Source organism: Sebastes umbrosus, chromosome 14 (genome assembly GCF_015220745.1).
Source record: "Sebastes umbrosus isolate fSebUmb1 chromosome 14, fSebUmb1.pri, whole genome shotgun sequence".
Lineage (NCBI taxonomy): Eukaryota > Metazoa > Chordata > Actinopteri > Perciformes > Sebastidae > Sebastes > Sebastes umbrosus.
Window position 1 is genome coordinate 18,646,742 of NC_051282.1, and position 27,858 is coordinate 18,674,599.

General features: G+C 39.6%; 1 protein-coding gene across 1 annotated transcript; it reads right to left on the reverse strand.

The window, feature by feature from the left end:
• Positions 1–1,361: 1,361 nt before the first annotated feature.
• On the reverse strand, positions 1,362–24,572 carry hs3st2 (heparan sulfate (glucosamine) 3-O-sulfotransferase 2). The gene is made up of 2 exons (XM_037793611.1): positions 23,579–24,572; positions 1,362–2,644 (listed from the first exon to the last, which is right to left on the reverse strand). Exons 1-2 carry the CDS (start codon positions 24,082–24,084, stop codon positions 2,026–2,028), a joined length of 1,125 nt encoding a protein of 374 aa, XP_037649539.1. The 5' UTR covers positions 24,085–24,572; the 3' UTR covers positions 1,362–2,025.
• Positions 24,573–27,858: the final 3,286 nt, after the last annotated feature.

Consider the following 27,858-nt stretch of genomic DNA (forward strand, 5'->3'; position numbering starts at 1 on the left):
TCGCTACTACCGCATTGTCCGGTCTGGGAGTTTTCTGTGTTTTCATCTTAAACTTTAACCCTTTCACAGTGTGTTTTCAGTTCATGAAAGTTAATTTTAACCTTTTTGATTGCCAGAAAATGTCTTATTCAGCGTTCGATTGTACTTAGCTCCACCCTCTCGTGTCACTTCTGGTCGCAAAAAACAAGATGGCGATAGCCAAATTGCCAAATTCGAGCCTTCAAAACGGCAGTCCATAAACCAATGGGTGACGACATGGTGACTACGTCCACTTGTTATATACACTCTATGGCTCAGATTCAGACTATTTTGAAAAAGAGACAAACCTAAAATGTTCCTACTGCAAACAAATTAAAAGCACAAATTAGTATCAGTCGGAACCACCAACAGTTAAAGGGACTTATATAAGGAGAATGCCAACGTCTCAGACCAATTAGGCTTGATGATTAAATGTTAAAACCTAGTAACAACATGCCAACGCTTGCAGTTTCAGCAGTGTTGGAAGGTCATGTTGTAGTCAGTTAGTAATGAATGTTAAATCTAAAGCCGTACTCATACGGGACACAAGTATTACCTGGAGACGTCATTTAAAATAATTGCAGAGGTCGTCTGTGTTCTTAATCCTGTCCTAATCTGACATCTGTAATCTGCACAATAAAAATTCCACTGTGCATTTAAACAGAACACAGATGCATCCAACATACATTTACACATCATTAATTCAGGATTTTATTATATTATTATTACTTTTTTTGCACAGATTTGTAGGTTTTCTGCACTTTTCTTCCTCTTTGGTGTCGAACATTTTGGAGGCCTCGGTGGAAATGATTAATGGCAACTCTGATTGGCTTCAGGGTGCAAATTCAGGAGGTTCATCTGGCTGCTTAGCATGGGGACCCATTCAGAAAGAGCACGATCAAATCCATCAAAAGAGGAATCTTGAAAAGTTAATGAGATCAGTGACATGAATGGCAGCATTTGGTAAGGGACGTTTCATCTTTCAACAGGCTCAGTACAAACTTCTTTATGTTACATGTTCTTTGAAATTTGGTCCGAGTGGATGTCATGCTCTAAATCACATGAAATCTGCATGTAAATGTAGTCCTGTTTCCAGTTTTGATTTAGACAACTTTAGTATGACTCATAAGGTTATGCCTCACAGAAACTGGCATCGGGTTTGATTAGTGTTTGTAATGGAAACGCTACAATTACTGTTATATTAGATCAGATAATATTAGGAGGACAAGAATGCACCACAAATATGGGGAATACATATGATTGTATAGTATTACTAGACACCATAAGAAGAAAACGCTATACCTTTACTCAGGAAAAACAGAAAATATCTCAAATAAATTGAATGAATTTAAGTCTTTTGCCTTTTATTTCGATGATCACAACAAAAATACTGACACAGAAAGAGCTGAAGTTCAACAAATGGTATCAGTGTTATAGCATCTGTTTTAATATAGCTGTCATTTTTTACAGTACATGTATTCAGTAAAGCTGTCGCTGTTGCCTATGAGCTTTTGTCAACAATAAGGAGATACTCTTCTCTGCAGAATAATTGGCTGATTTCATTATTCATTTGACATTTTGCATCAAATGTTGAGAGCTCATTTTAACAGTAACGCCGGTGGTTCATTTTGAGCGGAATGAATATTTAAGCAGTGTCGTTAATGTAGGTGTGGTGTGGCGTTGTGATGGTTGCTGGTTAATGACTTGGTTAATGAATTAATGCTGGTTGGCTTCATATGTCATGTGTGTGGTAAAGAAACTTGTTTTTTTGTATATATTCTTTTAAAGAAATGGCACTTTGTTATAAGAATGACCCAAAACCCAGTACTATGTGAAACCATTTATATGATTATATTTTAAAGAGTTTTATATTCTTCTATATTGATTTTGTCAATGTATACATAGCTCAATAAACTTGTCATTTAACATTTTGTTGAAGAGACCCTTATTTATATTTCTCTCCAGAGGTAGCCACTTTAACAACAGCACTGTTTCTGTATGGCCCTCTCATTCCCACTTGAAGTCTTGCCCCACAGTTTCAAAGAATTTGATATTAAATGGCCTATAAAACTCCTGCAGCTGATCTATGACCTCCTGTTCGATCTGTACGTGAGTCCTGCCCTTGGATTTGCCGAGGCAGCGTGGCTGGCTGCTGCTCTCCGGCTTCTTCAGACAGGGGAAGCCTTTGGTTCGATTAAAGTAGAAGTGCTTGTCCGTGATTATTCGCTTCAGTCCTAAAAAGTCCTGAACGCGGCCCATTTCCCCCGCCGGGTCCGTGATCAGCCGCTCCCCGCTCACAAAGTGCATTTGCGACAGGCGGAAGTACTGCAGCCAGTTCTCCAGGTGCAGGATGTACATCCCGATCCGAATGGCATTCCAGGAAGTGTCGACGAGGCCCAGGCTTCTGTTCTTAAAGGCCAGCTCATCAAACGTAGGGATGTCGGGCTTCTTGGAAAGAGTCTGTGTGTAGTCGGAGATGGCTCTCGTGACCGGGTTACGCACCACAACGATCAGCTTGGTCTCATGGGACATGCTGGCGATGCGTCTGGGTGCCTCTCTGGTGACAAAGTAGCTGGGTGTCTTCTCTAATGTGATCTGGCTGTCTAGCGTTCGTGGCATTAGTCCCCTTGGGAGAGAAAGAAAAGAATAAAACACACAAGGATGAGTCAGCAACTGTTGTTATTTTCCTGTCCAGGAGCATTTCCACGTGTCTTTTCTGCTGGATGAGGATATAAAAATGTCAAAGTCAGAGGAAAGCAAATCCCTACTTGTATCACAAATCACAAAAACAACCTAGTATTAAGTTTAAATCAAGGAAATTCTACGCCCACCACTGTGCAAAAACTGCAGGTTCTTCCTCAGAAGAGGAGCCTGATTGGAGTGCAGGAAGTCGACTATCATGGTGTCATCTGCGTACAAATAGAGTGTGTTTTGGATTCAGGCCTCAGCAGGCGTTGGTGCACAACGTGTAAAATCTTAGTATTACACACATTAGAAAATACAGTTTTATGATGTTTTCAGAGTTTTGGATGGTAAACTGTAGATATGAAGTATTACATCATACATCCAATACAGAGTATCAAATAACCGTGTACCCAAAATAATCACAATGTGAATGTATTTGTTAGATATTCATTGGTGACGGGACAGCTTGTACAATCAAAACATGCATCATAATTATCATCGTCCCGCTGCCAAGATAATGGCTTTGCAAACTACAGGCAAATGTTTCTATTTGTCATATTTGTCATGTGAGTTTTCCTTCCCAGTGTAATATGTCATTCTGCTTCGGCACTTTGGTTCAATAAAACTTGATTAATGAGCGTCTGATGTTGGCTGTTGAGACAACGAATGCCTCCGCCGCAATTCATCCATGCTATGTTCCCTGCTTCCTGTAAATAGAAAAAGGACTGAGCTGTGGCGCCAGCACAATAACTCTGCAGTTTGGTGACAATAATTACAAAATAGTACAAGTAAACTGTTTTTTTACTTTTAGGATTACAGAGGATATAGTACTTCCATTTCTCTATTTCACAGCATGTGTATCAGTTTCTGGATTTCAGGTACGTTACCACACAGCCCGGATTATTAAATACACATTTTCTTTATTATTACTGGGGGAAGGCTTCGATTAAAACCTAACCTTTCTTTCTCAAGGTAGGGGTAGCCATAGGTTACCTCTAAAGTCTTGGAAATATTGATCCATTTAGTTTTATTTATGAATCCTGAGTTGTTGGCTCAGGTGCCTCAGGGCCACGAGGCAACTATTAATCTTTTATGAGAACAGCACCTTTTCAAGCAAACAGCTTTGCTACACACACACAAAAAAAAACAACTTGCAGCCATTTTCCAGGAGGTGCAGAATCTCTGGCTGCGCGCTGAGGAAACTGTCTTCGTTATCTGGCTTGTCAAATTCCATACATTTCCACCAAACTCAGAGATGAAGATTGTGTAGATGAGAGGACCCCGAACGCGCCGGTTCAAAACTGCAACTTGTCATATTGCAAAACTGGGCTGACAATGTCAACACACGCAGTGAAAGGTTGCAGATGGTTCTGCTTAAAATAGTATATATACAGCTGCCTGCCTGACTATACAACCATATACGCCACTAATCTGTTGACAGCATGTTTACATATGCACCATAGCATGAGGATACTGGGAATAAGGTGTTCATAAAAAAGCTAATGATGTTAAATCAAGAGGATTTCACACTGACATGTTCCACTCACGCTGGTTGTTTTTCTTTGGATGCAGAATATAAAACTGGCTGTCCATCAGAGGAAGCTGCAATATGTGCTAACTTACCTTGAGGTACTGTTTTTTTATAGTATCAGCACCGGATAAATTACATGTTACACGGAAGTTATGCAGCACTGATGGGACTGATAGACAAGATGGAAATAAGGGTGGGGGAAAAAAACGACTGCTGTATCTTAAGTTGGGAAGCCAGAGGCACGACTAGGATCAATTATGAAAGTGTAAAGAAGGCTTAATATTAATATGACATATTTTTTTCCTAAAGATACTCAAAGTTTTGACTTGGAAGTAAATGGAACTTTTTGAATCCACATACTCATACACAAGTCACCACAGTCACTCCCAGCTAAGTCCCATTCACATCTGGTATCTGGTATGGTGAATCCATTTTTCGGAGCGCCAACATTTCCACAAAAGTACTCTTTTTATTATCAGATTTGATCCATCCTTCCCAATAACATTTGGAAAGTGTAGAAGAGCTGTATAATTAAATTATCGCATCCATGTGTGTGGGGAGCTAACAGGAAGTCAGCAGAAGTATGGGAGGTGCATGATGCTCTCAACCGGCTTGATTGGAAAAGTAGTGCACATGTCCTATTGGCCCAAAAACAAAAAGCATAAAGAAGCTGACGCATGCACCTAATGAGCAACTTTTATAGGAATGAATGGGGTAAACGCATTATCGCAGTTGTCCTTGGTCCATCATACAACACATTTTCTCTTTGAGGGACCGTCACCATGTGCAAGAAGACAAGTGTCATGTGTCGGACAGGGGTGGCGAGGCTCGCACTATAGAAAGCTTCTATGCTGGAACTGATTACCTGCTAAGTATAACATTAGCCTTGTTAGCTATAGGTTTCCAGGATGCCTTTGTCTGTCTCTATATGTCTAACAAGTCCTCTAAAGTAAATGACAAAAGAATTGTCCTCTATAGAATGACACATAATTGATATGTTAATCACAACGCGGCCAGAATTAAAGATAAGCAGTAGAGGACAGGGTGGATGGATCCTGGTCCATGCCCCCCAGGACAAAGGTTGGGACCCAAAGAAAAAGTCACAATTACAAATCTGTCTGCTAATTCAGCACCATGGACAGCACCATGGATTTCTCTATACACATCACATTTAATACACATTTATCAATACCCACCACTTCTGGGATGCGCCGCAACATGTCTGATGAAATCACGAGCATTGTTTAGAGTGGCCTCGATCAGCTCCAGCGGCCGCGTCCCAGCTGCACCTCATGGAGGCTACAACTTGCACAAACCTCAGTCAGATAAAGGATCAATGAGTCACGCAGACCAAACTAACATATTCAACTTTGCACTCTCTCTTCTACTAGGGGATGGAGCGGGGTGATGGCAGATTAATGTATTTTGGTTATTTCGCTTACAAGGGGGATGGTATCCCCACCTCAAATTGCCAACTGATAACGAGAATGTGCATTAATAGCAGGTGTAAATGCAAAGAGATCAGATGTTATTACCTAGTATCTTCTTCTGAGAGTAGTTCTCCCGTGAGAACTCGAAGCAAGTTGTTACAAACTATGTGATGAATTAATTGCATCTTCACTATCTGTTCTCACAAGATTAGATGAAAACAGAAATATTAACAGAGCGTTCTTGTGCCGTGCATCATCTAACTCTCGCCCTGTGGCTCATTAAACTGATGCCAACAGCCTCCGTGTCCTCTGAGCTCGGTTGTCGGTTGTCCATTCAAAGGATTGCTTAACTGCAGCCAAGGAGAACAAGGTTTTTTCGTCTTTATTTTTTACTGAAATCGGGGCTATTTATGAGGGATGCTTTCATGTCAGTGGGAGCAGCCCGGACCAATGACTTCCAAGTCGCCTGTCGCCTTGGAGTGATGTTAATGAGGAGCATTGGGGGGCACGTGTATCATCTACAAACATCTATTTGAACTAGAATATTGTAGTTTTGGGGCTCATATTCAATTATGTGGTTATCACACAAATTATCATCCACACATGCGCCAGCTGATCTTAACGGCTGCATATTAACCTTTAATGGCCATATGTGATATAACAAACAGAATGCAAGTGACGAGCAGAGATTCATTATTTTTGATAAATAATTTTCTTTTGCTCACTCAAAACACACCCGGCAGCAGCAGCAGCCTCATTTATGTATCTGTTCGTTATTGAGATAGCGGGAATCAGGCTAGAAGGGGAACATGTGATACCTGAGGCAGGTGTCTGAACCAACCAGCAGGATTTTTTTTTTCTCCATGCCCCCAAGAAACTATCTGCACTGCGTACCGCAGCTGAAAGTAAAAGATAAAATTGAGGATCTTTATGGCAGTGGGTGCTTTCACTAAAAGCTGTTCCGTCCTTGCTCGGTAATGATTATTTGCACTTAGAATATCTACATGATTGTAATACCAATTGAAAATGCTTCGAGGGCAATCACTGATGTTTCTGACACTTTAGCATCTTTATCAGTAGTATAAACAAACTTTAAAATGCACTTTAATACGAACATTTTGCTTTGTGTGTGAACACACAAACCCAGACACACATGCACACACACAAATACACACACCGAGACACACACACTTTGATTAACTGACATTTGAGTGAAGTGCCCTGATTGATTAACACCTTTTTCACTCAGAGTCAACGCTAAATTTTTCGGGGTAATTTACAGTCGTCTTCCCAATTCTTGGTGAAACTTTAAGTCAGGATGCATTACAAGCTTGGCGGTGACATTTTAATCACTCTGGGGAAAATTAATTCAGGTGTGGAAGATCAGCTCGATACTGTAAATGAGACCTGTTCCTGGTCAAATGAGAGGACACGGTTGAAAGCTAATTTGTTCTGGATGCTTCGGCATTGCATTTGATGCTCTAACTTGTGTTGTGTAAAAGAAATTTCGAATCTTAGGTGAATTTAACACTGACGTTTAATTTATCATTATAAATTATTTGTTCCCTCTAGAAAGGTAGATCCCTTTACTACAAGAGTGGAATTATTTAAAGTGGATATCATGAAAAACTCACTTTTTTAATACATTTGGGTATCTGGAGTGTCTACCAACACACAAACTGTGAAATAAGAAAAGCCAGTCAGTTCTTTGTGGGCTGTCTAGATCAGAAAACACGTGATTCAACAAGCTTTTCAGATTTGGCTCCTCTTCCTATGTCACATGAAGGCTCATTAGAATATATCGCCTATACAGTTTGAGAACTACCTTTACAAAGATGAACCATATTTTTCTTGCAAGCCAATCAGCATATATATACAGCTATATTCAGACAGACAGTATGAGAAAAGTTGTGTTTTTTGAACATTAAAGGATGTAAACATGCTCTAGTAGAGTTGGATGAATAATGAGGACATTGTAATACGCCATGCAGATAATGGTGGGGCCATTGTGGTCCAGAATATAACCTCATACGTAAAATAAATCAAAAGACAATTTAGTGACAGAGATATGTATATTCCATACACTCAGACCCTATACTTTAATGTTTGATGATGAACTCAAGACTCAAAACGGGCCTTATGAGAGGGACAAATCAATGATGATGAAACATGGTTCAAGACAACAAAATACGACCTGTTTTATACACTCTTCCTAAAATTAACAAGGACTCGTTACATCCTCTGGGACGACCCATCGCGTCCGAGTACGTTGACAATGATGGTCTAGAACAGGGGTCAGCAACCTTAACAATCAAAAGAGTCATTTTTGGCCAAAAAATAAATAAAAAAATCTCTCCGGAGCCGCAAAACGTATTTGAGCTTTATAATGAAGGTAACACCGCCTATTAAGTCCAATGCAGTGAGGACCCAGGTGCAAACGAGAGGCGGGACATTGAAGAATCATCTTGAGGAGATTTGTCTGGAAGCTCTTTTCAGCAGGAGCTTCCAGTGTGTTTGTTCCGGAAATGTCTTTCAATTACTTTTTTTGTTGTTTGCTCATTTTTCGCTGCAGAGAGCAAACAAATCTGTCCACGCACTATTAAATTCTCCATTTTCCTCTAAGAATTTTCTTTTTTTTGGGGATTTGGAAACCTGTTGAGGATTGGCAAAATTAGAGGATAAGCGACGGGCCGTAGACGTACGTAGGCTATGACACACAGTTTAGTTTACTGAAATGTTAAAACTTATTTTATTATTCACTGTAAAGGCTAGGGATGCACCAATCCCACGTTTTCAGTCCCGATACTGACAGCGACCATTGGCCCATTGGTATCTGTGCATCTCTATATAGGCTACACATTTTTGCAATTGGAGAATGTAAGAATCACTCTAGGCCTACAACATGATTTATTAAAGTTAAAATGTTAAAAAATAAACATCATTCATTTCTATATATTTTTTTATCAAAGCCACAGTGAGCCACTTGAGATGAGCTGAAGAGCCGCAGGTTGCTGACCCCTGGTCTAGAAGCTATACACTGTTTTTTGAACCAAAGATCTGAATCACATCCTTCTACTGAGTTTTTGTTTTTCTTTAACCGATGAAGTATTGACAAAGAATTGAGACCAACAAAGAGAAAGGTTAGACTCGTGCTTAGCTTTGTGATACCAAGGCCGACTGTTTAGTAAAATCAGAAAGCCTTTAATAAAACGACTTAGCACCTACGCATCTCAACTCAGTCTTCCTCAGGGAATTTGAAAAACAAGTGGCAGCTCACAGATATACTCGGCCGGTGTCAGCTGCCAGGTGATTGCAATCAGGGCAGCTCTGGATATAACTGACACACAGGTGCAGTCAAGCAGGTGGGTGTGTACATAATTAGATCAACTCTAACAAGGCAGCAATAGGACCTTTCTCACCGCAGACATTTTGACTGGTCATAGTAAGAAAAGCACAGGTGTTACTAATAACCACTAATGATGGCTCTGTTCTATTCAAGTGTCCCAGTAAGGTTGACAGAGAGCCAGCATGCACAATACCTGAAATCAAAGCAGCTAAATGGAATTCAGCCATCAGTCATTTCCTTATTTACACCTGTGCTTTTCCTACTGTGACATGTCAAAACATCTTCCATGAAAAAGGCCTATATCTTCAGGGTTAGCAAGTCCAGCCTAAATAATCAGTAACATCGGATATTCACACACATTCATATTCGAGATCAATACTATCTCCAACATCCAGGCTCAATGGTGGCTCCGAATTATACCGATATATTTATGGGGAAATTTGAGTTTATTTACAATCACAATCTCTATTCTAAATTCATTAAAAGTTATTGGAGGTATATAGATGATTTATTTTTTTGAGCCTCACGGTCGCTGCGTGAGAGTTGGCAGCCCTGAGTAAGAGAGAAATAACTGCTATTCTAACAATGCCGGTCTGTAAAAATTTGATTAAATGTTTTATATTAGCTTAATCGCCCACTCCATGAGAGGAGAGAAATGCATTCCAGCTCGTATCTACAGGTAGTTGGGGGTCAACAGTGGAAGCATGGCAGTCATTGCCACTCATTAATGAGCTGTGGTGTGCTGAAAGCTAGTCTGCATATTGTAGTGACCCTGAAAGAGCCTGCTGGCTATCTCGCTGAACAATTTATCTCTGCTGGCGCAGTGGAGGCAGGAGGTCTGGAGCCCACACTTACTTCCCTCTGGACGCTGCTATATCATTATAGAGAATAGGCCACAAACATGGATGTCTTTATTCAGCAACCGAGGTAATTCAGAACCAAGGACTCCCCATTAAACCCAGATACACCATTCTCTTGCAGCGTGCAGCTCCACTGGGAGAACAGGCTACTCTTACTACAGTATGTACAGCCCTTCATCAGCAATACTGTTAATAAATCCCTGTAAAATTGCTTTGATTCTAGCCAGTTCATATCTGTAAATTGCCCTTGTTGTTCTATTTCACTCTTCTCACAGGACCCAAAAGGTTTAGTCATTCATGTGCGGTGTTCAACATACCGAACATTTGAATATTTTGTACATGCTGAACCAGTCGGGATGAGCACTTTCAACCCTACAGGGTCTGCTTTCACAGTTCACACAGGTCTGGAGAAAACCTCATCAGAAATCAGGGTACACACAGTCCTTAGGCAGATCTTCAGTTGGCTGTGAGTTTGAAACCACCTGCCTGGGCTGAGTACAAACAAGTTCTCCGTTGTGCAGTGCAACTCATTATGTAGCTGACTTTTGTGCTTCAATTTGACAGTGATCTGGCTATATAGCAGTGACTTCAGTGACAGCATTAACAGAGGACTGCATGAGACTCTGATAGTAAATCACCACAGGTGACCTGCACAGACAGTGATTTAGCTTGAAGGAGATACTATTGAGACTCCAGGATGTCAGAAACAATACCATCTACAGTAGAGTTCCCGTAGGACTACTGAGGGTGGCACTTGGGGAAATCATACAGTGTCCAAACTAGAAAGGGTTCACCCTCTGGGGAGCATGACTATGCTCAGTAACGTTCATGGCAACCTGGACACTACATTTTGCAACAAAAAACGCAGCTTGGTCAGTGGCCCTAAGCTTCAAACTATGACACTCCAGGTACCTCTCTGGCGTTAGTTTTGGACATGTCAGAAATGGCGAGTCAATATATGCTCATTATACATAGTATCTTTTCAAAATAAACTTCTTCCGTCTTTATAGAAAGTTAGGTTGAGGCAACAAAACCACTTTTTATCGTTAGGAAAAGAGCGTGTTTGATGTTAACTTGACTGACTAGTGATTTACGTGATGAGCGAATGACGTGACAAAATGTCAACGTTGACTTTTAGTTTCACATGGGACATGAACAGCCTTCTCCAAGGTGAAAGTGTTGACCCATTCACCACCACTCCCACCCACCCTTAGTGGAGTATCCTGCACTTTTTACTACGTCAGTTGCTCTGAGTGCCTTACAATGACGCGGGTGGGTTTATATTGGAGATACAACTTCACGGATACCAGCTGCGCATTCTGCTATCTCTTCTATCTGACAGGGAGTTTATACACAATCTGCTATTTATCTTCTAATAAATATCAAAAATGTTATACCCTCAATGTTGTATTAAGTTTTACTTGTGGTATTGAAAATGCATCAAATATCAATATATTTCAAGTTATAAAAGCTTAAATAAAAAATTATAAATTCCAGTATCATGACAACATTGAAGAGGTATTTGACGCGTTGGGAGTGAGAACGGGTTGCATTTTGATGTTTCTTCCATGATGGTCACTAGCTATCAAAATCTCTCTCTCTTTCAAACACATAACAATTGACAGACTCTCCTTACATCCCATGGCTGCCAGAGCAAATAGCTCAATCCAGTATAACAGTAGAATAAAAAACAATTCTGACTGACAAACTAAACACAGATTGGGCGTTAAAAACTGTTTGGTGCAGGGCTGTCGTATTACAGTACAGACAGCAGACTGTAAAGATCCACCGCCTGTATGTGACACTGCATATATGTAAATAAAAAAGCTGCAAATTCACCGACAACATTCTGCAGGATTAGTTTCATAGTGTGAAGACAGGCAGTGACTGAATGAAACGCACTGTTCAGCTCCAGACAAGTGTGTCTTGTCGAACAACTTAAACTTCCAAAGAGCAGCGCAGGTTCATCAGGGATGCAGACCATCAGAACAAGTAAAGGTCAGCTTTGAATCATCTCCTTGTGAACGATCAATGAACTCAGAATTTATTACTGTCATTTCACTGTGGTTTGAACTTAAAACAGAACATTGCATATTGTCCGTTCAGGACGAGTTCTCAGTAAATGTTTGCAGCACAAATACAAAATTGTCATGCAACAAGGCTACACATGCAAAATGCAAGTTCCTTATATACAATGAAAAGAACCAGTGAGTTCATCTCAAACACCTTTTCGCTTGTGATTAATAATTACGCATATATTCACATATACATTATTAGGCATCACACCTCCATATTCTCTGTTAAAACTAAGTTGCTGCCAACCTGTCAAAAGTATAGCTGTGTATTGGCAAGAATCTGGCGATACAATACGTATCACACAGGGGTTAAAATTCAATATATTGTGATATATTCCGATACTGTAAGCAGGGCGATATATTGCAGTTAGGGCTGTGAAGTTCAACGCAATAATAACGCGTTAATGCAAAATCGTTTTTATCGTTTTAACATCACTAATTTCTTAAATGCATTAACGCAACTCGCGATTTTTAGTTTGTAGCGGGCTCAGTTTTAAAGCTAGAGTGAAGATACTGCATCATATGCAACTAGAAAAACCTAATGAATCAATTGGTATCAACCATGTCATGTTAGCTCGTCGTGAAGAAGGCTAAATAACGCTCCAAACTTATGCAACATTTTGGCTGGCATGAAACTGTCATGGCCATTTTCAAAGGGGTCCCTTGACCTCTGACCTCAAGATATGTGAATGAAAATGGGTTGTATGAGCCACTGTCTGTCTGCCACGAATCTTTGCATGTAAACTATTAATTAAAAATCAATGCAATGTTTTTGAGGATCACAAAACATAATATTCCGATACTGAAGTGTATTGATAATTTTTCTTACACCCCTAGTTAAAAGTTCATTCATGTTTTTACAATCCGCACAGGTCATCCAATTACCCAACCTATCAATTATAATTAATCAAGGTGTATTGTGGCAACAGGGTATTACTAATACAACAGTTGAATGAGTTGGAGGATTTCAGGCAACACTGATCTGATTGGGATTTAACTTAGAAACCATTAATCACAATGTGAAGTGTTTCTGCTGGGGCACAGGGATTTAGAGAATGGCCTCTCCCTCCCACCGGACAACAAATGTTTGCCATTAAGGACGAATAATGAACCCTGGCCATTGAACAATATGCAGGCTCACAAGCTGACCATGGAGAGGCTCGAATCAAAGCATCCATTACATGTGTTTGTTTGGTCTCTGGAGTAATTTAACAACAAAACAGTTGCACAGTAAATTATAAGAAAAAGTCTCCTGGGCTCTCATTGCCGGTGTGTTATCACAGTAAGCAGCATGCCGAGTAATGATTGTCGCGGTCCTTCGCTATACACTAAAAGCTTTGGTTTCAAAAAAAAAAGGGGACATTTTCTAGAAGAAATAGATTCAAACTTTTTATCTGAGGAACTGCCAAGTCGAATAATATCCAGCACACAGTCATAACATAAGTTAAATTACTTGTGTCCTTATCTTCAGACTGAATTAGAGCTACACAAAAACGTGCGTCAACAGTCCTGTCAATAAGGGAAATTAATGCTGAACGCATAAAATACTATGCAAACACCATACAAAGTTGGACTAATATACTGAAGTATTGTGCTCTGGTTAGTAAACACTTATTAAATGAGAATCCTGAGAGCCTGTCATAGCAGCTTAAGGGTAATTGCTTTTTTGGACACATTAGTATGTTTTCAATTGGAGCTTTCAAGTATTGTTTTTTTTTTTTTTAGCTTCCATGATTTAATATTTTTAGCAATCTTTCTGTTCATACTTTTAGAAATCGACTTGGGGAAATTGCGTTTCATACAAGCCATTTGTCCTGAAATGTCCTGAAAAGGCGATACCACACACTGACTTGCTTCCCTGCTGTCTAAACCCATTAACAGCTTGTATTACTCAGGTAGACTGTGCAGAGAAAAAATGTTCTTACGCTGCGTGATTCTCATAATGTCTGTGCCACTGCACTTCCTAAAAATGTCTCCTTCCTCTTTTCTTCATACGGCATAGATCCAGTCTCCACTGGAGAGGCTGCTCCATTATTAAAGTATCACTCACTTAGATTACAGCTGTGATGACATCTGATCATTAATCACCAGCAACAGAGGCCTGCCGCCTTTAAAGTCCATTAAGAGTTAACAAAGAGCGGTCCAGACGAATACGACAATCCTGCGGCCAATTCAGCTAGGTGAGGAACAGAGGTGAATAACAATTCAGCGCTCGGAAAATCAAGCATCTATTTTTCTAATTTAATAGAAGACAAATTGGTTGGAAATAGCAGACCGACTGAGCCAGATGTCTTGCAGGGGAGAATTCCCGGCCGATCCTCAGCCCTATAATAGAATCAAAACATATTCATAACAGGACAATACAGTCCTGCAATACTGGGAAATAAAGTGCATGATGTATTTGACCTTGAAGCAAAACCTATTTAATTGCTGTCATTTCAACACTAGGCTCTTGTTTTCCTTGAAATAACAATTATTCATGGTTTGGTCTGCAGAGGGAAATGACTGACACTTGCTCTCCTTGAACAATAAAGCGTTGAATTGAGCCGAGCTACGAGCTGTCACATTAACATGTGACACCGGAAAGTATCCACGGACACTGAAATGAAGACAGGGAAGCCTCTGAAATCTTAAACTGCACATGACGATTACTTCTAGTTTTGTGTATTTTTTAATTTACAGCTGCTGATTTTAATTGATGAACACATTAAGCAACTTTGTTAAGGCTTTTTTGCAACACTGTCATCTGTGTGGCAGCTACAACCTTTTTTTCTGCTCTTATTATTGACATAAAATGCCCTTCGTGATAATAACATCGTGACATTGTAAATGTCTTAATCGATGACGGGCGTATAAAGTCCTGGCCCTGCACACTTCCCCTCTATTATCACCTATTTGTTCAGTTTTACAGCAGCATCTTAATTGACATAAGTGGAGATTTCTTAAAGTTCTTTCTGGGTTTACACGATAGCCCTTCACAATGTGACAGTCAAGGGTATTTATAAATGGAGAGCAGACAGTCCACACTGCTTTAGTAGTTCTACTCTTCAGTTAGACGGTGGGAAAGTACAAAAGGAGACAGAATGGTGGAGACACAGGAGGGAAAGCTCAGACAGGATTTGATCCCCGGTCAGTAGGGAGTGACGCTCTGGGTTCGCCGAGGGGGGAAAGTTAACAAGCTGACAATCTCTAAGGATGAGCTAAGGATCGCTGACTGCCGGATATTTCCAGAATCGCAATGTCTTCAGAATGATAGTTAGTTTGATAGTATCGTCAGGGACTACTGGAACCCAAATGGAATTTTTTTTCACTATTTTCAGTGACAAACCTGTCATCAGTCATTTATGGCTTGACCTACAGCGACTTTTTTGACCACATAAAAATGCAATATATCACCAATGACTTCATCATCGAAAAGCTAAAAAATGGTTTTGCTACCTATGTTTTTGAGTATAACAACTTCTGTCCAGAAAGTGTTGCATTTTTGTGCTGCAGAAGAGTTATAGGGAGTTGTTTGGGGTGGATGATGGGTGTACAGAAGACTGGGGTTTGCCTCCTTAGTCTTGTGTGTGGTTCATGTACATGTATGTATACATGTTTGTCCTTTAAATCAGTCTTCACTTTTTAATATTTCATCAAGTCATGCATCTTTCTCCAATCTTAACTAAGTGATTTGAGTTGCCTAAACATAACCATAAACATGTTAATTCTTCTGTGGTTGACACAAGTGGATATTTATTGCAGGTGAAATTAAATGTGGTAACAGATAGGCTCTGTATGAACAGACCACAACACAAAGACTTTGCATTATGTTTATTAAAAATGTTTCTAAGTGACATTATATTGTCAAAACATATTTGCTGTTGGAAATTATTATTACATAAATGCAATTTTATGAGACAGGGTTGTTGTTGCCAAAGCTCAAATGCAACTAATTTCCTAAAAAATTAAATGGAAATACAGTAATTAGCATTGTACACATGCCTGGAAATGATGTGGTGCATTTAACCCATTCAAACTATAATCAACAGCAATGGTGTGATTATGGCGTTAATGTGAAAGTTGGGTCTATAGACACACTGGAGTTTGTTTTATGTGCAAAACGGGGACCATAGTGCCACTACTGGACAAAGGGGACCTGCTGTTAAAGTCAAGATTCATAGACAAGAGTCTACAGCTTTAGCTCCATGCCAGCACTTCTGTGAGTCTGTACTAAGGCACAGTCACACTTTGAGCTAAATGCTAACGTCAGCTTGCTAACATGCTCAAAATGGAAATGCTAACATGCTGATACTCACAATTGATCTGTTGATGGCGCTATGGACAAATTAAGGGATCACCGAAATTATTAAAATTCGTCTTGAGGGGGACATGAATGTGTTGAGAAAATTCAGTCTAGAATAAAGTGGTGGACCGACCGATTGATGGCTAATAAGCAATGGTGCCAGTTGAGAAAGCTGATTGTATGATATTATTAAAATACCACCATCAAAGTTGTCAGATTGTCACCATTGGTTGTTTAATTTGTCCATAATTTATGCATGATCACATTATTTCCTGAATTATTCTATTAAAGGAATAAAAGCACCATGTCTCAGACTGGTCTCATCGGGAAACATCTCAGAAAGAGTTTTTTTTTAATTAATGTTAACCACCACATGTCTCTGAGCTGCACTGCAATGAAGACAGCTCATTAATAATGCAGAATTACGCCTTACGATCCCTCGCTGTATAATGTGCAGTTTTCTGTGTTAAATGAGAACCATCTAACTTTCTGTCCTCATCAACCTTTCTGATGATACTGTTCCAGAGCTCCCTGCCTCCCCGAGCCAATTAATGTGGACCTGGAGAATATTTGTTGCTGCAGCCTCTCATACAATTTCAACCCTTCTCAGGGAATCTACTGGAAGTGCTTCTGACTCCTGTGAAATCAATAGAGCTGAGATGCCCTTTTAAGTCTTGATGGTGTATAGCCACATGTTTTTGTTTGATCTTTCTGATTCTGTGGAGGATGGCAAAAGTGGCGAGAGAAGTGCAAGGAAATTGGTGGCAGTGAAATGTCTGTTTTATCAGGTCCTGTATGGTTATGTGAATACCCTCGCATAAAATAAATGAGGCCACGTGTGTGTTCTGTTCAGGAAGCACAGTAATGAACACTGCACCATTTTTCTTCGGAGCCTAAATGATCTGTCACGTGCTTAATGTAACAGGACAGACTGTAGAACAATCGGCCAGTGGGCTGAAACGGACTAAAGTTAATTTGGTGTCACATGTTGTATGTTTCTGACTGTCCAACAGCTATTCAAAATGAATTAAAATAATGTTTTGAAATGTAACATGAATGGTGCTCCAGAAAGAAAGTATGTAGTGTTTTTTTTTTACAGAAAGATTAGTGCTGAAAATGATCAATGAATCAGTTTTTCCGTTGTTATCTTGTTATGACACTGGCAACTTGCATTCAGTGATGAAGACCATGAAATGTAAGATATAGTGGAACGTATTTCAACACACTTGACAAATCCCAAGGTCAAAAATAGACTTTCATGCTCAAATGAATTAGTCAAATTAACCTAAAATTAATCATGGGCAATTTTAATAATCAATTAATCACTGAATTCATTCATCAAGTAGCGGGCATGCAAGGCTGTAATGTTCATTACACACTAGAAAGATTAGTTTGCTACTAAGGGGAACTCAAGTTTAGATTGTTTTGTCAAACTACTGTCCCCAAGGTCAAGACTGAACCTGCATGATTCAGCCGTAGAGTTACCACGTAGGATGCTAATGTTTACGCAGTCAGTATGCTATGAGGGTATTAACCTCTACGTATGACTTTAGACTGATGGGATGAGGTCTTTAGTTTCAGAGACATCTTGTCATTAACTGAAATGGAAAATTAGGCATATTGGTGGCGCCAATCAACAAAGTAATCAGGCTTCCTCCTTTGGGGATCATGAATATTTGTACCATATTTAATGAAATTGAAACCATTGTCCAGGAATTTGACTTCAGACCAACGTTTTGGGGCTGATTGACCAATACTGCCATCTCTTGTTTTATGATTACACTTTTTGCTTTTTTGACTAATTATAGAATAAACAATAGACATCAGTTTTGTTTCTTCATAACTTTTACATATTCATTAATCATGATCTATTTTTTACAGTTTATTTATATGTTCTGTACACATTGTTTAATCTTTCTATGACTTCTAGATTACAAAGGAAACATCTCTCTTTTTGTTATGTATTTTGTATTTCCTCCCAGGACTTTCAGGTTTCTGTTGTATTTTATGGACTTGAGGCTATATTTCATGTCTCCTTTATGTTTTTACAATGAATGTAGGTGTAATTATCTTAGGGGTTTGTGATTTGGTTGTTTGTTACAGCCTGTGGATTGAGTACAAAAGATATTTCTTTGTATTGTAAGTTTAACGCCTGCAAAGGTCTATGGTTGAAATGTTGCCCTCCCACTAAACTTAGCACTATTTGTGTGGGCGAGTTTACACTCTTATTTTAGCGTTCATTGACTAAAACATTTAAACATGTAATTTACAGCCCATTCGTAGACAGATAGAAAGGCCAACGGATGACTTGTGCACAAAGCAGAGCAACACATGTAGAATGTACAGGTACATTATGATCTTCTTTACATCTTTTATTAAAATGCGTCTATCCAGATTGTATCTACATTTACACCTGCTACTAATAGCCTCTCCCTGTCCACATTGAGATCCGATCGCTCTGTCTAGCTCAATCCACACCAGCCAACCCGCAAAAATATACGTTAATCAACCAACCGAACACAACCCGACCCGCAAACCTCCAACTTTATGCATTATAGTAGCACGATTGTCAGGACTGAGGCCAGAGACGAGGACTGAGCTCACTGTGTGTGTGTTTGAGAGAGAAAAAGGAAGGGAAGATGGAAGGTGGACTATTGCACACAATGTTTCTGTAAGTTATTAATAACTTATTTGGAACGAATCCGAAACGAATTTTTGACTGAATCCGTGATATTTTTATGTAAGTGTACCCGAATGTTGTGGTGAGTCGACCTGCGCATCACTACCACCCATAGGCCTAGTTGTTGCATGTGGATTGAAAACAAAATTGTAAATACACTTGTGTTCAACGTGGTCTGGCCGTTCGGATCAAAATCCATCCTGGTTGAGCACGATCTGATTGCAATCCAATAACCCAAAACACATTTTAATACAAGGTGTAAAGGGGGTGTATGTACGTTACTTGCTATAGAGATGAATGTGACAGTTAATCAAAATGGAAAGATACTTTATGTGACGTGCTGCCAACAACCCAAACATTGTGACAGATAATCACTGAGGGCCAGTCCAACACAATGAATACCACTCAGCCACTCGTCAAGTTGAATAACAGCTGCTTCAGCCTGAATTAAACCAGCCTCTGCGTCCGTGGTATTGTTTAAATATCTTGAATATATGAACTGTCAGCTTGTGACAAGTGTGCAATATTCCAGCTTTGTAATTGTGGCATCATATCAGCGAGGGACCTCGATTTATCTCTGATTAAATTGAGAGTGACATAGAAAAAACAAAATCAAACTTCTGTAAAGCCCAAACCTCTGGGCGTTTATGTGAGGTAAACGGTTGCTAATGCATCATTAAGCTGCATTAAGATGGCAGATTCATGCGAGGGAAGGTTGCTGGTGCAGTGAGTGGACTAATAGTTGGGGCAGGACGATGTCTGATGTGTTGATGTCTGATCTGATCTGTTGGAGGGATAGAAAAATGCACCACAGTTTATTCTTTCTGCATCCTCTAGTCTGCTGTGTTCAGATGTTGAACTGGTGCTTGGTTAACTTCTGTTGCTGCACTGTTAATAAAGAAAGGCCTATATATGTACAACTGACTCCATTACACTGTGTCTTCATTAGGTCTCCTGTGTGCACGTGCAAATTAATCAACACTTTCACCACTGACAACGAACGTCCTCTGGGTCCACATTAAATGTCTTCATTTGCTGAGATTTTTTCAAAGCTTTAGCTCATTCTGTTAAGTGTTACAAAGAGCGACACCTCTCGTTTGTGAATGCTTCTAAATCAATTTCATTTGTGAAATACACACAACAATAAAGATTAACTGTCTATAAAGTAGCCCCTTAGGAAGTTTTACTTCAGTGTTTAAAAGCTCCTTCCTGTGCATTCAAGTAAAATGACATCCCAGTGTAAGCTTGATAACCAAGAATAATCCATGGAAAAATGAAGATTAATATCAGAAATTGCAATTAAAAAGAGACCTTAATAAACATGCAAATTATTGAACAAGTGTTTGCTTTTTAACTTCTCTCTGGAGTGTTTTTGTGTCTTACATTAATGCATCTGTGTAATATTATAGCCTCTGGTTCATTAGTTTGAAGATGAAAAGGACTGTTTCGCTTTTCCGGACTATGGTGCAGCTTTGAAGATAACTCTATTGTACAGACAATCTGTGTGTGTGTGTGTTTGTGTGTGTGTGTATTGTGGAGTACACTTCTTTCATACTGACATAGGCCTCCACTGCATTAATATTTAATTCTGTAAATGTATTTTCACTCAGGAATTAACGGTCTGATAGGACAAGACTGACTATGAAGTTTAAGTTAAATCAAACCCTTTCTCTATGTGAAGTCACAAATGTAAAATAATGAACAAATCCAACCTTTTTTTTGTACTTTAAGGACTGATTGAATCTTGTCAGCTCTACAGGACTTTCACTTTAGGAAACAGTTTGATTTATCTGAAATGAGACCCAAGAATCAAACTGGTGTAGTGATGTGTGTGGGTTTGTGTGTGTGTGTTGGTCACAACATTGTTGGGGCAAAAGGTTAATTCATTAAAAATCCTTCATTGCAGAAACTGGGTGTAAAAACAGAGCTGGTATTTCAACCCAGTCTCACAGGAAGGCGTATAAATTGTACAACACTACACAGACATTCTGCGTGTCTTGAGGGCGCATTTTAAGCTTTTTGTTTGTCATTTGTACGCCATGCAACAAAACTACGGTAACGTTCGCAATTAGGTTTAGGCAAAAAAACTAACTTTAGGAAAACCAGTATGGTTGGGCTTAAAATAAATACGTAAACAAAGTAAAATACGTATACAAACAACGTAACATAAGTACAGAAAACACGTCACGAAAAAACACATGACAATCGTCACTAACATAACTTACAAAACAAAACACCGGTCTCGAACACAAGCTTCCTTTTAAAAGTCGTGTTATTGTTGTTGTACCCAATCACCTCCCCTCCCGCCCGCTATAAGCAGTCTTTCTCGCTGTTTATTCTACGTCACTAGCTCTGAGCGTGGAATATTTACACAGATGCATTTACATTACAGTCAGTACAGACTACATGTCGTACGAATAACACACCAAAAGCAAGAAAGGCTGGGTATTTTAACAAGTGTACCAAACAGGGCCTACCATTTGCCAATTAAGTGAGTTTAAACACTTCCGTCTCAATATAAACACACACTGATGCTAAGAAATACAATTTAAATATGCACATCCTGTAATTAAATCTTTAATAGTTATTGAAAAAGCAGAAAACTCAGGCTGGTATCAAGTATGTGCATGTCTACTGAGATCTGAGCAAACTATCAGCTGAGCCGTGATGGGCAGGTACTCATAGAAACATGCTCGAGAACAGACTTCCTCACTTGTTTTTCCGTGTTCTTGGAAGCATCGCTCTGTGGTCTGTTCCTGCCACACTGGTGGCATTGTGGGTATGTGAGCGGAAATCTGCAGGCAGCTCCGGCAATCAGACATAATGTAACACAACACCATCGAGCCTTTGTGGAGGACATTTGCAGACTTGAGTGCGACATTTTTAGTCACTGCGCACTCAGTTTGGCAATGACCTTTACGTTTTTGTGTGGAGAGGAAACTTGAAACTTCCTGCTTCAATTTCAGTTCAACAGAACAGAAAATAAAAACAACATATCTTGTCTTCAGATGAAATTCAACAGGGATGGATAGAAAAATTGGAGAAGAGGTGACAGAGCGAGATACAGAGACAGAGATGGGTGGTGGGTGGTGGGGGGGGTGATGCTCTGAGCCCCTTTTGCCTTCACCAGCCAACGCAGGAACATGTTGTGCCGTGATGTAAGCCTGTTTGAAGTCGGCTGGTAACCTGAGGGCTGCCTGTGTCATTCCTGCTGTTGGCTGTGATTGTTGGTGTGCACTGATCAGCCTCATGGAGCTGTCTGTTCAGCACCATGGAGCTCTGCTGACAGCTAACATCTGCAGCTGAAAAATCTGAAAATCATATGGACTAAAAAAGTCAAATCAAACTTGTGAGCTTAGGTGTGATATGCTGCTTATAGGCATGTGTGTGTTATCCCCACCAATGTGTATGTTCACAATACAGCAAAATGTACCCCTTAAATTTAATTATAGGCCACTGAGAAGTTATGAAACATTTATATGACTTGACAAGTGCCTTGGACTATATAACCTTGCATCCGTACTAGTGAGAAAACGATTTAAATGAACATCTGGAAATGGAAGTGTCTACACCAGGACCTCACATATCAGAGCAGATGGGGGACTGAAGTGAAAACAGTGCATCTATGCAGACATATATAAAGGCAAGTGCATGTGAATTAAAAAAATGCATATTAATGCTTCAATGTTTCTTTCATTTTTTATTTTTTGAGGTGTTTAAAGAAACATGGTATGTCCACAAAAACCCTCATCAACTTCTACCAGTCCACCATAGAAAGCATCTTAACTGGATGCATACTGGTATGGTTTGGCAACATTACATCACATGACCACAAACTCCTGATGAGGACAGTGAAAACTAAACATCTAAAATTATTGGATCACCGTTACCACAGTTACAGGACATTTACACCACCCGACTACAGGAAGAAAGATCTTTGTATCATGCAGGACACAAGTCATCCAGCATATTCACTTCACTGAATAGTAGCATTAAATGAATGCAGAGCTGTGGATTGTTTTATGGATGTTTTATAATTTTATTCTCAGGTATTGTCTTATTTATTGTAGTATTTATCAACTGTACTATTTATAGATTTTAAGGACTGAGAGATAGAGCAAGGGGTAAAATGCATTTCATTGCATTTCACTGTACACTGTATTTTTTAAATGCATATGACAAATAAACTTGAAGCTTGAACATGTGTTGCTCACCTGTACCAGTCAAGCCCTCTGTCATAGCTAACGTCTGCAGCGCTGACAAAATCATATGGACTAAAAAAAGTCAAATCAAACTTGTGAGCTTAGGTGTGATATGCTGCTTATATAGGCATGTGTGTGTTATCCCCACCAATAGAAATGCTGCCTTTGTATGTTCACAATACAGCAAAATGTACCCTTTAAATTTAATTATATGCCAATGAGAAGTTATAAAACATTTATATGACTTGACAAGTGCCTTGGACTATATAACCTTGCATCCAAACTAGTGAGATTTAAATGAACATCTGGAAATGGAAGTGTCTACACCAGGACCTCACATATCAGAGCAGAGGTGGGACTGAAGTGAAAAAAGCTGCATCTGTGCAGAAATATATAAAGGCAAGTGCATGTGAATTAAAACAAAATGCATATTAATGCTTCAATGTTTCTTTCATGTGTTGCTCACCTGTACCAGTCGAGCCCTCTGTCATAGTTTCTGTCGAAAAAGTGCGGCTCTGTTCCAAGTGCGCGCACATCTGGATGTATCCGGATGAACTCCAGCACCGCCCTGGTGCCTCCTTTCTTTACGCCGACTATTAACGCGTTCGGCAGCTTCTTATTCCCATACTTTTGCGCCACACTCATGTTTCTCAACTTCATGTCAGCCCAGTGGCTTCCAGACATACTTTGGTCGCGTATATCACTCGATCCTTGCCGGACAACAGACTCATCCAGATGTGATCTGACTTCCAGAGACGCGCAATTCTCCAATTTCCCAAGAAGTTTCTTCCCTCCTGCGTTCTTGCTCGGCGGTGGGCATCTTTTCCCCTCTGACAAACCCTGGTTTGTCATGATTGTGCTGCGACAGAACATGAAACTATAGCACAAATAGGTGCAGGACAGTGACACGGTGAATATGAAGGCGAATCTGGCGCTGAATCTGTTCGTAGATGAGAGGAACCTATGTGCCATGTCTCCATGGGTTCAACGCGCTGCATGGCTTTCCATTAGGAGTCTTCCTCCTCCTCTTCTCTTGGTCTGCGGTCGGAGTCTGGCAATATAATGTAGGTTGTAAAGAAGTCAGACAGACTGGCATATACGAGGATAGGGGTGGCTTCTCGGAGAGGCATCAACTGCGCGTAAGGCGCATTATTCCTTTTTCATAGGCTGCTGAAAGTGTGCGAGAAAAACTTGGAGCAGAATGTGATTACAGCAGCTTCCGAGGGGAGGAAATGGGTCAGTCCTCCTTTAAACAAGTTGGGCTTAAGTAGTGTGAAGTGAGTCATTTGGATCAATTAACCGATGTCTCCTCCTTTAAAACGAATCCCAGAGGAATTTGACGCCCATCTTTATCCTCCTTCTCCTTGGTGTCGATTGAAAGAAAAGTCCTGTGTGCCAAAAACTGTCACTTTGCGCGTATTTTCTGATCACCTCTGAGGGGGATTTCGATGCTAAGCCAGCCTTTTCCCTTTCATAAAGAAGTTGTGAAGATATATGCACATAGGCGACCGGCTATAAATATTTAATCAACCCCCTGACGTCATGCACATGATCATAATTCTATATGCGTTTTATGTTTTAAAGGGACATCCTGAATATTTTAGGTAACATCATATTTGGGGATTTTAAAGATACGATTCGATACAACTTTATTGTCAGTTTGCACTGAAATTCATTTTGCATCCATAGGCAGCTCAGTTTGAGAAAAAGTACACATACAACAGACCTACTGTTACCCTAGACAGACAGACAAGTAAGACCCATCAGACAAAAAAACAAAACACATCACAATTATTCATACATAACCCATTACAAAATTACCATCTGTCCTCTGGATTTACATGTCTTTAGCAGCATATTAATTATTATTTAGCAACAAGATGCAACTTTTGGCTTCCTGAGTACCAGTATAGTTCGACTTTAATTGTCTTCAGGATATCAGAGTGTAGAGTTTATAAAGTTCAATGTATTAATAAAATGCCTCATATGAGAGGAATCCACCCAAAACACATTTGAAAGCAGCTATCAACAGTTTTGTAATCACTGTTCTGCTGTGCAACACCTTTGCTTTTCACTTGCAACAGAATGATTCATCAAGGCTGAGCATTCTCTACATGACTATTTTCTTCACACACACGCACACGCACACACACACACGCACACGCACACACCTGGGCATTAGCAGCCTGTGAAAGTCAAGATCACGCTTGATCCTCTGTTTTGACGTCTGCTGGATTCGAACCGGAATGCAAAGTTTTCAGGTGTTTCGGTGTCATAGTTAAAGCTTGTTTCACTATGAAGGAGTGAATAGCTGATGGAAAAACAGCTGCAATATTCATGTTTGTCCACTTTTATTATTAGAAATTGACATTCTGTTTCAGTCCGTGACCCGGCAGCAGATACACACCATTCAGACATTATAAGACATTTGTGGTGTAGAAAACATTTCACATTTATTTGTTGGCAAGACTTAGCAAGATATATTAAGTAGCACACTTTTTTTGTGTGTGCCAGTCCTCGGGCTCAGACTATCAACTACAACTAGTGTTCCTCTATCTGTTGGCCACACACATCTTTCACACCTACTGGCTAGTGCAACCCATGTGCAACTCTGAGAAACAACAAAATATTAAATTAAATTAAATTAAAGGAATCGGGCAGATTTAAAAAGAAATGTTTTTTACAGTACTACAGTAGAGCACATTGCCACCTACTGACAAGTGCAATAGGTGTGTAATCCACATGTTCTCATCTCAATTCATGACATAGTGGCGCTTTGTCCCGCCCTTTGGCATTACTTTATGTTTTGACATCAAAACTGCTTAGTTAAGTTTAGGTAAAAAAAAAAAAAATGGGCTTAAAACTACTATGTTTGTTCAGTGAAAATGACACTGAATGTTGTGAACACAGGATACAAATGATCGGCTGATTGTAACGTGAAAGTGAAACTGAACACACGGGACATGAACAGTGGTCTCCTGGAAGAAAGCCTTGAGAAAGCCACTGTAATTTGTATAACCCACAAAATCAATTTAATCTATGTAATTGTGACTTTCACGCAGGAGACCAGTGTTTGTGTCCCGTGTGAAACCAGAAGTCTACGTTCATTTATTTGTCACATAACTTCCATACCTAAGTTACGCCACTGCCAGTGTTATTTTAACCCAAACCACAATCTTTTTCTAAACCTAACTAGGTAGTTTTTGTCACGTAACTAAGATATTTCCTAAACCTAAGTAGTGTTCTTGCCTAATCCTAACCAAGTCTATCTTTTCCTACTGCTAACTAAGTGGTTTTCTTGCCTAAACCAACAAAGTTGCTTCCTGTTATGAGGGAAGTTTATTTTGAAAAGACTAGAGTGTGAATTGACGCTGGACATTTGTAGGAAAACACACAAAAAGGAAGATTAACTCTTCGTATGATATCATACGAATCTTTTGTGTGAGAATACAATGATTCACCCCCCCTCCTGCCCACCTGGTGTGTCTCTTTTCACTCTTCCAACTACGTCACCACACTCCCACCACGCTTTCCCTGAGCATTTAGTGTTGCCGCGGATGGGTTGGAAAGCCCAGTGCGTATCATACTGGTGCTAAAGGGTGCCTTGTGTGGCGGTATCAAACAAAGCGTCGGTCTTTGATGCCCTGAGAATGAGAACGGGCTTGTGTGTAATTCTGAACAAGACAACTAAATGTTAAAGTAAATTATTAGACAAAATGTTGAATTAAAGGAATTGTGCAGGTTTTTCAAAACATCTTTTTACAGGTAACACATTGAATCTGTTCAAATTGGCGTTTTTCAGGGAGTTTTGGATCCATTTGCTGTGGTTGTGTTTTGTATGAACATTCTTTGAAGCACCATCAATGCAACAACAATGATGTGAAGCAGTTAGAAGTGAAAGAGTTCAGAGCAAAGCTATGTGGCAGTATACACTTCCTGCTTCAAGGCAAAGAGTTCTTAAAAAAGGGTAAAGCACAAGAGTGAAAGAAGTTGTTTTTCTAAAGGATTATGATGATAAAAGTGGGCCTATACTGTATTAGCTAAAAGTGAAAAACACATGAGTTGCAAGGAGGTGAAGGTGAAACCACTCATAAAAAGAAAAAATGCAAATACTCAATAACCAGTTTCTGTCACTTTCTAACTCTTTATTATTCCAGTACAGCTGCACTCACTGCTCATAAGTCACTTCTGACATTAAAACAACAGTATCTTCACATTAACAGATGAAAATCTGCAGGAAAACTCTTTTCATAAACAGCAAAGACATTCAAGATGTGATGTTTGTTATTATCTCTTTCTAGACAATTAACTTCTGTTTATTGCAAATTAAAAAAGGTGTAAAACAGTTTAATGCTGCCTAGACTAGCAGTGGGGTTAAGCGAGTCCTTTTAGGAGAACATTCAGAGGGGCTTTGTGAATATCGTCACATTATACAAGTAAAATATCTGAGATTCAATGCTGCTTAGACTACAGTCTTGGTTCCCTGGGGTTTACCGCTACACGCCTGCACTGTACTCCAGGAAATAAACAAGTGGCAGTTTTTTTTTATTTAGACTACTAAAGTTTATACACATTTTTATGAAGTCATCCATCAGGCCCCTTGAGCTGGCAACCAGACAGCATCATTTCACCTGCAGCTCATTTTGAATGATGTCAGAAAATATAACCCAGCTTCAAAAAGTTTGATGATGTACAGCCACTTGGACACAAGCAATCCCTTTGGGTGCAGTGGCGGACTCAGAATGT

Bases quoted from the DNA above. Each gene is read 5' to 3' on its own strand.
- hs3st2 (XM_037793611.1), bottom strand. From the start codon at position 24,084: ATGGCACATAGGTTCCTCTCATCTACGAACAGATTCAGCGCCAGATTC. The intron at 2,645-23,578 runs GTGAGCAACACA...TTCTCTCCCAAG, and splicing joins AGAGGGCTCGACTGGTACAG to GGGACTAATGCCACGAACGC.